At 35.9% G+C, this 15,074-nt stretch overlaps 1 protein-coding gene across 3 annotated transcripts in view; it reads left to right on the top strand.

The window, feature by feature from the left end:
- ulk4 (unc-51 like kinase 4) overlaps positions 1-15,074 on the top strand; it is a 187,157-nt gene that overhangs the window by 61,664 nt on the left and 110,419 nt on the right. For all 3 annotated transcript variants that reach the window (XM_042771994.1, XM_042771992.1, XM_042771993.1), the window contains exons 22-23: positions 3,542-3,669; positions 14,686-14,819. In XM_042771994.1, coding sequence (XP_042627928.1) covers positions 3,542-3,669; positions 14,686-14,819 — 262 coding nt within the window. The remainder of the gene's footprint in view (positions 1-3,541; positions 3,670-14,685; positions 14,820-15,074) is intronic.

Consider the following 15,074-nt stretch of genomic DNA (forward strand, 5'->3'; position numbering starts at 1 on the left):
ACCATCTGGGCTGGATAGGTTCTGGATCCAGGTGACTGCAGTGACCCTCTGATCTGGATACAGACTGGATCTGGTGGCTACGGTGACCTCGGAATAAGAAAGAAACAGACTAATATTAGCATAGATGTCATTCTTCTAACGATGTTGCAAGGGCTAATATGGTCATACTTCCTGGTTCTAGTAAGAACTCTAGCTGCTGTATTTTGGACCAGCTGGAGTTTGTTTATTAAGCGTGCAGAACAACCACCTAATAAAGCATTATAATAATCTAATAAACGCATTAATTAATGTTTCTGCATTTGACATTGAGAGTATAGGTCGTAATTTAGATAAATTTGTGAGATGAAAAAATGCAGTTTTACAAATCCTTGAAACGTGGCTTTCAAAGGAAAGATTGCTATCAAATAGCACACCTAGGTTACTAACTGATGACGAAGAATTGACAGAGAAGCCATCGAGTCTTAGACAGTGTTGTAGGTTATTACATGCAGAGGTTTTAGTTTCGATAATTAACACCTCTGTTTTTTTCAGGATTTAGCAGTAAAAAATTATTCGTCATCCAGTTTTTTTTTTTATATGGACTATGCATTCCGTTAATTCGGGCCACAAAGTTATATAGAGCGGAGTGTCATCAGCATAACAGTGAAAGCTAACACTGTGTTTCCTGATGATATCTCCCAGGCATAACATGTAGTGCGTGAAAAGTAACGGCCCTAGTACTGAGCCTTGAGGTACTCCATACTGCACTTGTGATCAAAATGATACCTCTTCATTCACTGCTACGAATTGATGGCGGTCCGATAAGTATGAGTTGAACCATGCTAATGCACTTCCAGTAATGCCAACAAAGTTTTCTAGTCGATGCAAAAGAATGTTGTGGTCAATAGTGTCGAACGAGACAAGATCCACCTAAGATCCAGTAGCACTAATAGAGAGCTACAATCATGATCAGATGATAAGAGCAGGTCATTTGTAACTCTAATGAGACCAGTCTCAGTACTATGATACGGTCTAAATCCTGACTGGAAAACCATTTTTCTCTAAGAAGGAATATAATTGTAAGGATACTACCTTTTTTAGTATCTTGGACAGAAAAGGGAGATTTGAGATCGGTCTATAATTAACTAGTTCTTTGGGGTCAAGTTGTGGTTTTTTGATGAGAGGCTTAATAACAGCCAGTTTGAAGGTTTGGGGGACATATCCTAAAGACAATGATGAATTAATAATAGTCAGAAGAGGATCTATGACTTCTGGAAGCACCTCTTTTAGGAGCTTAGAATAGGGTCTAACATACATGTTGTTGGTTTAGATGACTTAACAAGTTTATACAATTCTTCCTCTCCTATAGCAGAGAATGAGAGGAATTGTTCTGAAACACTGCTGGCATCTATGATTCATGTTTTGTAGCTTTTATCTAACAACCTTGAGATAGAATGCATGTTTGCAATATATCGGACATAAAAAAAAAACGATACTGATCATTTCCTTACGTTTGACATTAACCCTCCCAACAGGGATGCCAGTGCACCAGTAGTATAGCATTTCAATGTCCAATGTGAAGGAAATGCTGCATCTAGTGCAGTATTTTTATTTTTATATGTATTTATTTATTTTTTAACAAGTTCTGCCATTTATTTATTTATTTATTTATTTATTTATGTTTGGCACACACACTTTGTACATCCTGTGCCATCTCTCTCTCTGCGTTGCATTATTGACACCCTGTATCGTTCTTAGTACTGGCAGCACTTCAAACAACTTTGAGATCGGACCATTTTTGTTCAACTCAGCAACTATACGGTGTTCTGAAGCAGCCGCGTTGACAGCCGCTGTGCCTCACTGCCACTCAGCATTCTTTTGTTAGTAACACCTGCAGAAAGACTGGCAGAAGAGTTTAGGATATTGATTTTTTATTTTTTATTATTATTATTATTCTGGTCTGTAGTTCTTCAATTGTTTTCAAATCAATTGAGAAATATGATTTTTTTATTTAATTCATCACATAGTGTTTACATATAGCTATTGTGACATTGTTTATTTCACAAAGGAGGTGGAACAAATTTCTGTGATAACATAAATTAATAACTGTAATTTCTGTGTCAATATTGTTCCACACTATCATTCAAAAGTTTGGGGTCAGAATTTTATATTCACCAAGGCATTTCTTTAATTAAAATATAGTAAAAACTGTAAATTTAAAATGACTATCTTAAAATATTTAATATAATACCATTCATTCATTCATTCATTCATTCAGTGGCCATTATTCCAGTCTTCAGTCTTGCATGATCCTTCATAAATCATTCTAATATGTTGATTTGGTGCTCAAGAAACATTTCTTATTATTATCAGTTGAGAACAGTTGTGCTGCATAATGTTTAGGTAAATAGAATGTACAAAAGAACAGCATTTGTTTGAAATACATATCTTTTGTAAGATGATAAATGTCTTAACTGTCACTTTTAATCAATTTGAAGTGCCCTTAATGAATAAAAGTGTTTGTTTCTTTAAAACAAAAGCACCTTACTAACCCCAAACTTTTGAGTGGTTGTGTATTTTTAACTACACTTAATCAAACTTCCTCAACAATTATGTTCAATCTTAATACGGAATTATCTATGCAAGCAGTCCTTTAACCATAAAATTCTTTCAAAAAAGTTCCAAGTTTCAAAAGCTTTGTTTCTCCTAGATGTAGCCAGCAGCTTGTGAAGCAATGCAGGCCATGCAGAATGTCAAGAATGAATGAAACATTGTACGACTCTTCTTTGCTCTTTATCTGAGACCGTAATCAATTGGAAAATGGCCTGTAGAAAGTGATTGAAATGCCACTGCACAATGCTAATTTTCTTTGACCTGTATTCATTTGCATGTATATTTCGTATTTGACTCTGAATATTAGAGGGGGAAAAAACAAAAACAAACAATCTTTTGAGTGCCTAAAACTTACTGGATCACCTCCGGACCAATTATAAACTGCTGTGGATTTCACTGCTTAATTCCCCTGACAAATAGAAGTCCAGAACGCTGCGTGTTTATTCATACATTGTCTAGCATAGAATTTAAATTTCAATGACGCGCCGAGCGACTGGGCTAATTGGGTAAGGAAGTGCCGCAATCTCGAAGTGCAGCTTGGAATACTGTTGATGCAATTATGATCCATGCCTAGAGTACAGTAGGTGTGTTTGAAATTAATTAACTCCCCTTCTCCAGCTGTAGTTAATCCTAATGTTTTGGATTGTTTTGCTTTTGACAGTTCCCCCCCAATTATGCTGATAGTGAAAGTTAATCAATTCCTCCTGATTTGCTGCCCACATAATGGCGTGGAACTCATTAGCTTATTAACCTCTGTTTTATATCAAGTGCATTTTGGGGTGCTTTTCCATCCCCTCCAGCACCTCGCTGTGTAAGTGATAGCACCTGTCAAATTACTGTCACACAACTGAGGCTTATGCCACACTGAGTGTCCAGAGACCTCCCGGTTTTTTAAATGATGCATGCCAACTAACAAGACTGCGCTAATGGCTTGAACGCCTCTTTGCAGGACTTTGTTATGAAGATAATCCGCTCTCTGGAGAGTCCGTCTTCAGTCATCCGTGCCAAGGCCTTCCTCGTTCTTCTGCAGGTCCTTATGAACAACAGAGAGATGCTTCTGCTCTGCTGTAACTCCAGGTAAACTCTCTAAACAATGAAATCCCATCAACCAACTGTGCAGAATACATCGACAGAGCACACACATTATAGATCCGGTGAAATGCTTCTGTTCCTCAAAAGCACTGAGATCCAAATGTACACGGATTGGTAAACAAAGACACTAGCACAAAGGAAAAAGAAGATAGATGTTCCTCTAGTGCCCCATATCCAAGTACAAACATCATAAAACACACTACAAACCACACAACCATGCTACAGTGCATTCCACATATGAATCAGAAAGAGACCTTCAGGGAGATGGAGGTATGGAAACACATGGACTAAATCAATATCATATGTTTCATAAATTGCTGGTAGAGAGATACATGAGAGGAAGGAAACTCAACTTGGTCTGTTGCTCCACTGGACAGTAGCTGTTTTGGCTAAAGATTTTTAAGAGTTTCAGTGACTTTTCTCTTTATGACTGCAAAAGTTTCACAAACTCAGAAGAAAGCTCAGTAGATTTCTACACATCATTCATAATAGTTTAAACAGCTCTGTCCCATTGAATGTAACTTTGGGGTACAACAGCTTGTCACTGGGCCAGTGCCCTCAGGAGGACATCTTTGTGCCATTTTTTACTGCTAAAAGGTTCATATATTGTTAAGGGTACATATTACAGGTGTTTTTCTTTTCTTTCTTTTTTTCTTTTTTTCATTTGTGGCGTTTACTGCGACTGAATCTGCGAGCAATAAGTTAAGTGTCTTTCAGACCACAACTAAGGAAACAAAAAGGCAACAGTGGCAAGGACCCCAAACTCCTTTAGGTGACAAAAATAAACACCTTTTAGATGGTTAATGAAGTACAACTCTCCTCAGAAATAACATGATTTAAAATTGAGTGATTTTCCCCCCCCAGAGTTATCAGTTAATTTGAATGTAATATTTTGCCACAATTTTTTTATTATTATTTTTATTGTGGTTTTTAATAAAAATATTAGAAAACATTACAATTAGATGTTGACAATATGTCAATGATAACAGACAAAAGAACACAATGACAACAGAAAAAAGTGATCCGACCCCATGAATGCTAAGTGAATGCTATTTGAATTATCTTGTAGTTACATTTTTAAGTTGACTAGATAAAGATTAAAAAATGATATAGAAGAAAAAAATATAGATTTTTTTTTTTTTTTTTTTTTTTTTTTTGCCATGTTGCCCTGCCCTGCCCAACTAGTTTTTGGTTGGTCGATAATAACAAAAAGTTCTGCTTAAGAAATTTGAGTGTATGCATGAAATTCAGAGATCATAGATTTTACAGTAGATGAGAATATATGATGGTCACTTTCATCTCGTTGGTGAGTGTAGAGGGAGAGCTGCCTCTAGACACAAAAACCTGAATAGATGAGTATTATTCTCTCATCCTTTAAATCTTTCTCTGCTCCCAATGTCATTTCCTTAGATTAGTAAAAGTGGTTTTGGTTGAAGGAATTTTGATTGTATGTTTCTGTGTGTGTATATATAGCCTATATATATATATATATATATATATATATATATATATATATATATATATATATATATATATATATATATAGCCTATATATATTAGAAGCTACTGAGTGCAACCTGGTTATGGGTGTTAATAAATAACTGAATGAATCTGTGTTTAGTATATTTAAATACTGCATACAAGCTCAAATTCAACTGCAGGAGCATTTTTCTGTTTACTGCAGATGTCAACGGTTACCAAAGCAGTTTGCCAATGCCAGCATTTTTCCACATATTTTCTTTTGTGTTTTGGAATGACATTGAGGGGGAAGAAAATTTATTTATTTATTTATTTATTTATTTATTGAACTATCCCTTTTATTTATTTTAGTTGATAGTTGATATTAAACATAAATTCATTAAAATGCATTGACTAAAATATGTTTGTAAAGTAAAATTCCAATAATCTAAATATTTCTTAAAGGTGAAACATATCCCAGTTTAATGTGCATAGACAACTATACATCCATAATAGATTTCCCTGAAAAAGTTAAAATACTGAGACACACACACACACACACAAAAAAAAAAAAAACTCTACAAAACAAATTCTGGAAAATTGGTTTCCTTAATCCAGCTCCTTTTTTGCTTTGCAGCAGATTGGCTTGACCTCTAACTGTGAAACCAATGACAGCAACAGGCCGACCATTTAAAACCGTTCCTTTTTCTAAATGTGTGTCTTTCTTTGAATCTTACATAAGAAGACTGGATCTTGAAACTGATCTCATTATTCCTTTTGTATGTACATCTTCAGAATACAACTGGTCATTTTCTTTAATCATGTTTTCCTAATTCATCTATATTTAATTTGAAGCCAATCTTGAACAGCTGAAGCTCCTAATTGGCCTCATCACTGTCTTACAAACACAGGATGTCTGTCCTCACTAGTGCTTTCTCTGCAACAAGCCCAGGAATGAAATGTGCTCTCTCTTCTTGCACTCTCGCTCTCTCTCTCTCTCTTCCTCAATTTCTCCATGTACCTCCAAGTCTAAGTAGTGCCGCACTGATGGAGTGTGTCAGAACTGACCCAGCATTCCATCTCCCAGAGTGAGAGCGTTTCCTCGCTGTTCTCATAAACACTTCTCTAATTAGCTGTGCAGCGTCTGCTGCATGCAGGCCTGTCAGATGAGTGCTGCAGCCTGCCTCAGATGTGTCAAACCGGACACGTTGTGCCCAGCCCCTCTCTGGTCTGAGCAGACACATGGAGTTCTCCCAGCTCCCAGATAAGGGGATGTTTTTAACTCAATGAGATGGCAGCAGAGCTCAGAGGTAGTGAGGAGATGTCTCTGTTCTAGGATTGGTCCTCTGGAGGTTTCTGATGGAGGAGGGGTTGGAGCTCTACTGGAGTTTTTAATCTGAGCGTTGAGATAAGAATGTTTCATTTTAGAGACTGCAGAAATGGCTTGGCAGAATATCTGCATTGTAGAAAAAGGTTTTATAACAGTGGTGATAAATACTAAACGCTACTGCTGTTAACTGATAATTCTAACTCCATTATTCTCTAACAATGTGTTTGTGGGATTTGCATAACATCCATCTGAATTTTATTTTTCATATTTGTTGTGCTTCCTTTGACCTTCACAATGAAAGCTTTATTATCTAGATCTGTTTTATGGACTATGTCTTGTTCATTTTTATCGCTAAAGCTAATATTCTGCAGCGTGGGAAGTTGCTAGGGTGTTCTGGGTAATTTATGTCATTACTGGTTAAAAGTAAGAAAAAGTCTGCTCAAGAAAATTTCTGAGATTCTAGCTCTTGCTTGGTAAAGGTACAATAACGTTAGAGAAGCTTCACAGGCAAAAAAAAAAAAAAAAGGTCTATTGTCAATAGTGTAGCAATGCATGAAGTCACCTTCAAATCAAGTAGATTGCGCCTCCCCCTTAATTAGATTGTAGTGGATCTTAAATTTTAGTTAGCTTACCACATTAACTACTATTGACATTGGCACTAATTATAGATAATTTGAATCCTAAATGGCTTTTCAATGCACTGCATTGTACAAATTGCAAAAAAAAAAAAAAAAAAAAAAAATAATTTGAATGAATGTAAGAAAGATTCAGTTCGGTATGCAAATTAAAATAGCATGATTATGGTTGGCTAAACTGTGGGTTATTGTGGTCGGAAGTGTGAAAATTCTAGCATTGAATTTAGGATGAATTTAGGATTGAAAGACTTTGTAAGACTTTAGGATGAATCTGTCTTCCGATTATACTGTAAGATGTAAGTCTAAGTTGTTTATACTGTAACCTGCTAGCCTGCTAGCACACCTCGTCAGTAAAGCCGGTTCCGTGATTAGTGGTAAATCCCCATCAACTGCTTTCAAATGGAGCGGCAGTTAATACACAGAGCTGTAGTTCACTGACAAGCTATGTTATATCGAGTTCATTACTGAAGATGAATCGCCTTCGATAATGACTTTGAGGAGATATATATATATATATATATATATATATATATATATATATATATATATATATATATATATATATATATAGATATATATATATATATGTATAATCATTCACTTTTCAATTCATCTGTCCGTAAGACGTTGTTCCAGACCTCTTGAGGAACATCCAGGTGCAAACCTGAGACAGTTTTTTAGTGTTTTCTAGATTCTTCCTTGCTAGACTGTCATGGAAACCATTTTTTCTGAGGGCAGAGTCAGGTACACTGACCTTAGCCGAGGCCTAAGGATTCTGATATCCTGAATTGTGATATCCTGATATCCAGCAGGATCACAACTCAATGTATAAAGTGGACAAACTGCCTCCTGGTTAAGGAGATTTGAGCATCCTTGGTTTAGCTGGTGCTGTTCTCTTGCATCTCTGCCCACTCTTTAGATTAGATTCCATTAATCAGAAAATCTGGTCTATTTTCTGTACAGCAGCAGATCTAAAGCTGTGCCCAGAGACCCTCATCAGTTCTCAAAGGAGCTCTGTCTGTGCTCTGACACACCTACTGTAGTTCATATAATCAAGGGTTTGATAATTCACTGATAAGTTGAAAATGTTGCCTCAGAGTAGACAAAGACCAAATATATGACTCCATTCAGTGGGTGTATAAGAGCCGGTTCACAAATCACTGCATTACAGCTCAAACTGTCAGAATAACAAAGAACCACTAGGGAATAAAATGTTACCCTGTCACTACTGTTGTTCCCAGTCATTCAGTCAAAAACGAACTTGCGTAGGATTCCAATTATAACCGTATGCATGTAGACCCATCCAAGCACAGCAGTCCTGGCACCCAGTAAATGCAATTTATTATGAAAGTCTATGTTCCCTTTCCTCAATTCTATTCTTCCTCAGGTAATGTAGTGGCCGGCTCACCATGTCCAACTAATAAAGGGCTGCTTGATCCTAACATCTTGGATTAAATGGTTTTGTAAATCATGTTCATGTCTCTGAATTTTCATTTTCTCCCACGTGCCTCCTCACCTACAAGCACAGTATATCCCTGACATCCAACAACAATTCATTCTGAGAGAGGGAAAATGATAGCCTTTTGGGAGGAGGAAATTTATTATAGGCTAATCCAGTCTGGCAGCAGCAGTACTCTGAAGCGTTGGTGCAATTGTAAATAACAAAGTTGCTATTATTGCCTCTCTCCTGTCAGTAAGCAGAGGTGTGTTAAATTCTTTGAGGACCCTCAGAGTACTTGCTGTATGGGTGCTCATGTGATGAAAAATCATTCTTGGGTGTTTTAGGTTTTTGGCAAGTTTTATTAGCCAAAACATGAAATTACATGAAAGAAAATATTAGGGCAAACAATAATTATGGTAAAGAGAAGCCTCAGTTGTGTTTATAATTACAATTTATAACAATACTGCGTGTGAAAAGAACTGTCCTTAAGGGTTTACTAAAAAAAACAACAACAATAATAATAGTAAAATTATAAATAATAATAAATAGATAATAATAAATAAACAATCTATTAATCATCAAAAAAGGTCTTATAAACCAAAATATCCAAAATGTTTTTGGGTCTAGTCTGCTGGGACCAAAACCTTTGTAATGAAGAATATTTCTAATATATTTTCTTATGTTTTTTTTTCTTTTTTTTTTTTCTGTTTTTGATTGAATTAACCTGTCAACCATGTCATATAATATTGATTTTGATGCACAATCTTTCTCTCGCTAATGTTTACTTGACCACATTGATTAATAACAATTCGCCCAGCTAATTTCCCAAGAGGACTTGAAGGCAGCATATATTAGACATGAGTAACAGCTTGTCAGACAACATGGTGGGTAGCAAAAGTTGCAGTGGTAGGATTGGTCAGTAAACTCTAAATCTCTAAAAACATACCAATGCATGCAATTTACTGCAGTTTCCAGTTGAAATAAACACTAGTGGCAGTAAAAACAACAACAACAACACAGACACACACAGAGAGACACGTCTGGTTTACTATCCTTGTGGGGACTCTCCATAGGCGTAATGTTTATTATACTGTACAAAGTACAAACCGTATATTCTTTCACCTTACACCTAAACCTACCTTCACAGAAAACTTTTCTGCATTTTTAACATTCTCCAAAAAAAAAAAAAAAGAAAAGAAAAACATTCTGTATGATTATTAAGCTTGTTTCCCCATGGGGACATCACAAATTAGTGTGTATTTAGGTTTAAGGGATAGAAAGAAACACACACACACACATACACACACACACACACACACACACACACACACACAAACACACACACACACACACAATGATTACAGGACAGATCATTAATTAATGTGCAAGAAGCATTGTACTACTATTAATTATTATTATTATTATTATTATTATTATTATTATTATTATTATTATTATTATTTCCTCAATGAGCTTGTGTTGCATTTTAAGAGATGGGGTTTAGTAAAGGGTCACCACTTCAGGAGAGATTTTAGGAGGCGTGCCAGAGTTTGATTCGGTATATGTCTTTTACAAAGTACAACTTCTGCTTCTGTTAAAGTTGGGCACACATTTTGTTCGATTATTGAAATGTAAAAGAAAAATGGTGTCAGATAGTTTTTTTCCCATTATTTTCATTAACATTGAGAAGTACAAGAATGATTCCTTTGAACTCGAAGCTCAATCGAATGAATTACAAACCTGAAAATGCTCTCTCTTCAAATTGCTCCCAAGATTCTAAGAGATGAGCTTTACATTAAAGCTGCTGTCAATTAAGAGTGTAGCTCTGTTCTGTTTGACCCAGGAAGAAAGACTTGGCTGAAGAGAAAATGAGAACTGGAAGGCTGTGGTAGACTTGTCTTTGTATTAAAAATGTATAAGTTGTCAAATTTGATGGTGATATTAGTGGTGCCTGATAAGGCATGCTATTATAGTGCTCATATTTTGCAGAATCTAAACTTAAGCATTAAACTTGGCCACGTCAATACAAATAGTACATATATAAATAGAAAACAAACAAGCAAATGGCCCAAATTTTCGCTGTATAGGTTAGACGAAATCCAATTCAGCCATAAGCTCCAGGGACTTTATATTTCTCTCTCAAGGGAACAATTCATTTGGCTGTAGCTTTTCAACGCATTGAAAACGCATCACATAGAATCGATGGAGGTCACCTACACAGCCATCAAGCTCAATCAGACTAATCTAAGAACAAACAACATTCTCTGCAGATGAGCTCAATGCAAGTTAGGATTGGGAATGTAGCCCACACACTCACTTTTGTATTTCATTTTGCTTAATTTCTGGAAACTGATTGTGAAATGGCAAGCCAGATTGTTTGCAATCCTTGCATTGGTGATCATTTACATGATTAAATAACCATATCACAAGGAATCAAATACTCTTTTGAAATAAGTGATCAACATAAAATAAAAACAGACTGTAACCTTCAGAGCTCAGATCTATTTCTGAGAGAGACCATTTATTGAAACTGGGCTGCAAAAAAAAAATACTTTTCTTAACTTTTTCTACTTTCTCAACTAAGCTAAATTAATACATTACCATGTGACCATCTACATTCACATGCCAGTGATGCCAGTTTTTAAGAGTAATAAGTCGGGCTGGGTGAAAAATATATGTCAAACATATCCATATATTATGATATCAATATTTATCACAATATTGATCTACCAGTTAATGGGGAAAGAAATGCTATCCACATGTTTGTTGCACCTTCAGAATGAATCTAATCATAAATTGTTTGTTCACAGTTAAATTCCACAGAGTAAGCTACCTTTTCATTTAGGGCCCCATGAAATCCAAATCTATTTGTCAAATTGTCAAAATTGTGACAAAACAGCAACCATTCACTCTAATAAAGCATTGCAGAGTTCATTCAGTGTCAGACAACTTTTATATGTATATGTATCTATTTGAATGATATTTTATACTCTTCAGTTTCATATTCCTGAATCATTTATCTATGATTCATAGGGTGAGTATATTTGTCATTTTTCCAAGGACCAAGGCCACTGGAATAGTGGGTGGTCAGTGTTACATTCTTTTGGACTCATCTGTGAACTTCAACTCATGAACAAGCAGTGTTACTAATTTTGGAAGTGTTTACAGGGAATTCTTCAAAACAACATCAATCAAATCAGTCAATAAATTAATCAATCAATCAATCAAACTGTGCTGTCACACATTTCTGTTTACTGGACGTTGAGGCGTTTAAAGCTTTTTAGTTTGGTTGGCACTTTCTATATTGACTGTTCTCTGAAGAAATTTTACCAAGAATATCCTTGAGTTAATAACTTTTGTGCTAATTTCAGTGCCAATTACAATTCAGCAGAGTCAAGTCACTGAGCAACTAATTCAAAGGGAAGATAAAATCTTTCATTATTGAGTTTTTGTTATCCAAACAAGCACTCTTAAATATTTGTGATGCTCATTTTAGCTTATGCTTTTATATGCTTGGCTAGTGCAAATTTAATGCAGTAGCTATTTGCCAGGTATGCATGCAGGTCCCAGTTCTCCTCTTTGTTGAGTTTGCTAGTAAAATAGGTGATTGCTCTCTCATTGGAGTTTAATCCAGTGTGTTCCCTCTAGTCCACTGTTCAAACTTACTTTCAGCCTCTGGTATAATTGCTGGGTGTATTTCCTTCCCACACTGCTGGGCTCTGTGCAATTTTCTCACTGTTTGCTTTTTCATCCGTGTCTAATTTGAGAGACGTGCCTCAGCAGACATGTTTGTGTGTGTGTGTGTGTGTGTGTGAGTGTGTGTGTGTGTGTGTGTTTGTTTGTTTGTTTGGGCCAGTTTGCATGCTTGTGTGTGTTATGAGGGGCTGGGAGGAACTGACTCGCTTTTTTGAGGCACTGATTGTATAGAAGTGTGCAGTGCTGGTTGCAAACAAGTTAATTAACAGTGTTTCTTAATTAGAATGGGCTTGAGGGCAGAGACGGGCTGTCACTTCTGGTGCTGTGGATCTCACCCTCTCGGTCTCATTTCTCTCATTTAGAAGAGAGGAGAGGTTGCTCTTGTCAAGCTATTTTTAAAGACATATTTGTACTGTTGGCAGAGCTTCACCATTTTACTGTAAGAATAGTAATTGAATGATCTTGGAACATCTTTGATCCTGCAATTAATTTAATGAGTACTGCACAGTGTATCTGGGTAGACTTTACGTCGAGCCAACATTTAAAGCTGTATCAGTCCAGAGTTTTGGAATTATTATTATTATTATTATTATTATTATTATTATTATTATTATTATTATTTTTCTGTAATTACCTATTGATTGAGCTCAGCTGGTAACAATTCGTAATTGTGTTTAAAGTAGAGTGGTGTTGGTGTTTGTTCCATGAGCACTAAAGAAAGCATGAGCTGAAACATCTGCTCTTTGGTCTGTTTTTACTTGGACACTTTTTCACTCTTTTGCACTTTTGTCACTTTATAGATGTTAAATTAAAGTATTTTTTGTGATAGAACCTTGTCTTGGTCTAATTGTATGTCTTCCAGTGTGTGAACATTTTTTTTTTTGGTTGATCAAATTTTTCTTGATTTACCCACGAGAACGGATTGGTTATCTTTTTGGAGCACATACAATATCTTTTATGATGCATATGGTGTATCGGTACACATTCTACTCTAATAGTTTTGGTATGGGTCTTTCAGTTTGGTACACATACAGTATGTACCAAGCAAATACAAAAAATGTTTGAAAGCAGATTCTGCTTAAAATTCTCCACATTGCTTCTTGTTTTGAAAGTGACATCTGAGTGACTCAAATTTCTTTTCTTTCTTTTATCCTTTTTTTTTTTTTACCTCCCTATTCCTTAAAATGGTGTATCAGTCAGCGTTAACACTACAGTGATCAGCAGTTCTTGAGAATGGCCTGATCCTCACTTCTGCCCAAAAACTATCGTCTCTTTTTTTTTATTCATGTTCTTCACTATATCCAAAACGTGTAACAATAGCATGAATATTACGTTAGCTACTTCTCTCATGAGACACATCTGTTGTTTGTAGTGAATTGATTAGTTTGAGATACTAGAGGTGAGGCTGAATCAATGAATGTTGTGTTATGATACTATTTTAATGCCAAGTGTTAAAATTTAATTTATGGTGTTTGCTAAGGAGCAAATGGACTTAAGATATTCACCTGGTGGATTTCATTAAGTATATATGATTTATACATGAAAAAATCCTACAGTTTTTATTGTCATTTATCATGCAGTACATTTTGTCACATATGGTAATGATAGATGGATGGATGGATGAACAATTGTGTATATTTATGTTTAATTGTACATATTAATGTAAAATGCTAACTATGACATTAAATTTAGCAAAACAAAGGATTTGCAAATTTTGTTCATAGAAAAATAAATATTTTCATTTACGTTATCATCATTTGTACCACAGAATGCTATCAAACACAATACATGATTTCAGATGTGGCTGAAATTATACTAGCAAGAAGAAGAAAAAGAAAATAAAGGCAACATTGATGATCCATAAATATAGTTCACAAATGTTTGGACGTTGTTGGTGGAAAAATTCAAATAATGTGTGAAGGTTTTGTTGTTGTTCTAAAAGTCTAAAAACATCCATAAAAAGAACAACATTTATTTCATTATGCCTCAGGGATTCTGCTGGTATCAAAATTCAGGATCTAAGGCAATTCCCAGAATCCCAGGAGATCTGATCCAAGCTTTTACTTAGAGAACACCAACCCCATGAATCAATCCTAATATGTTGGTTTGCATGTTTGAATCAAGTCGAATTCATTCATCTCTAATTCAGCCTCCAATTTTCATACCTTATACACTTCAAATTCAATTCCTTGCCAGATGCATCTTGTTTCTCTCTGGTCTTTCCAGCCAGGCAGACAGACCTCATTCCCTTCCTAATGTTGTTTCAGGATCAACACCATTTCATCTCCATTCTGTCACCCCTCCAGCTGTTGAGTGTAATTGATTAAAAGCATCTATCCTCACCCCACTGTGCGTTTCAGATCTGACTCTTGCTCTCCCTCTCTCTGTTAAGTCTGGGTGTCTGCAGATGAATAATAATGTTTTGCCAACCCTTCTCTCAGGCTGGTGATGTACATTGAAAGAGACGTCCGAAAGGCCACGCCAGGAAAGGAGCAACAAAGCAGCAATGAATACCTGTCAAATTGCCTGACCCTCCTCATCCGTCACACCGTGCACGAACTGCCAGCCATCCTGGGTAAATCAATCACAATACACCCAAAAAAGAGGGAAAAGGGAATGCAAATAATTCACTTGAGAAGGAACAGAGTGAAATGGACAAAACGAAGCAGGGGCAATGCGAATGAAAATTGAATTTGATTGGCCTCTCTTTAATTATCTTTCTGATTGAATACGTGAGCAGGCTCTCAGGTATCGACCTGTTCCTCCTTTTTCATGTGTGAATCAGTGCCGCTACACACCACTGCTCCCCCATGAAACCGGTTCAAACCGG

The sequence above is a fragment of the Cyprinus carpio genome, chromosome A16 (genome assembly GCF_018340385.1).
Source record: "Cyprinus carpio isolate SPL01 chromosome A16, ASM1834038v1, whole genome shotgun sequence".
Classification (NCBI taxonomy): domain Eukaryota; kingdom Metazoa; phylum Chordata; class Actinopteri; order Cypriniformes; family Cyprinidae; genus Cyprinus; species Cyprinus carpio.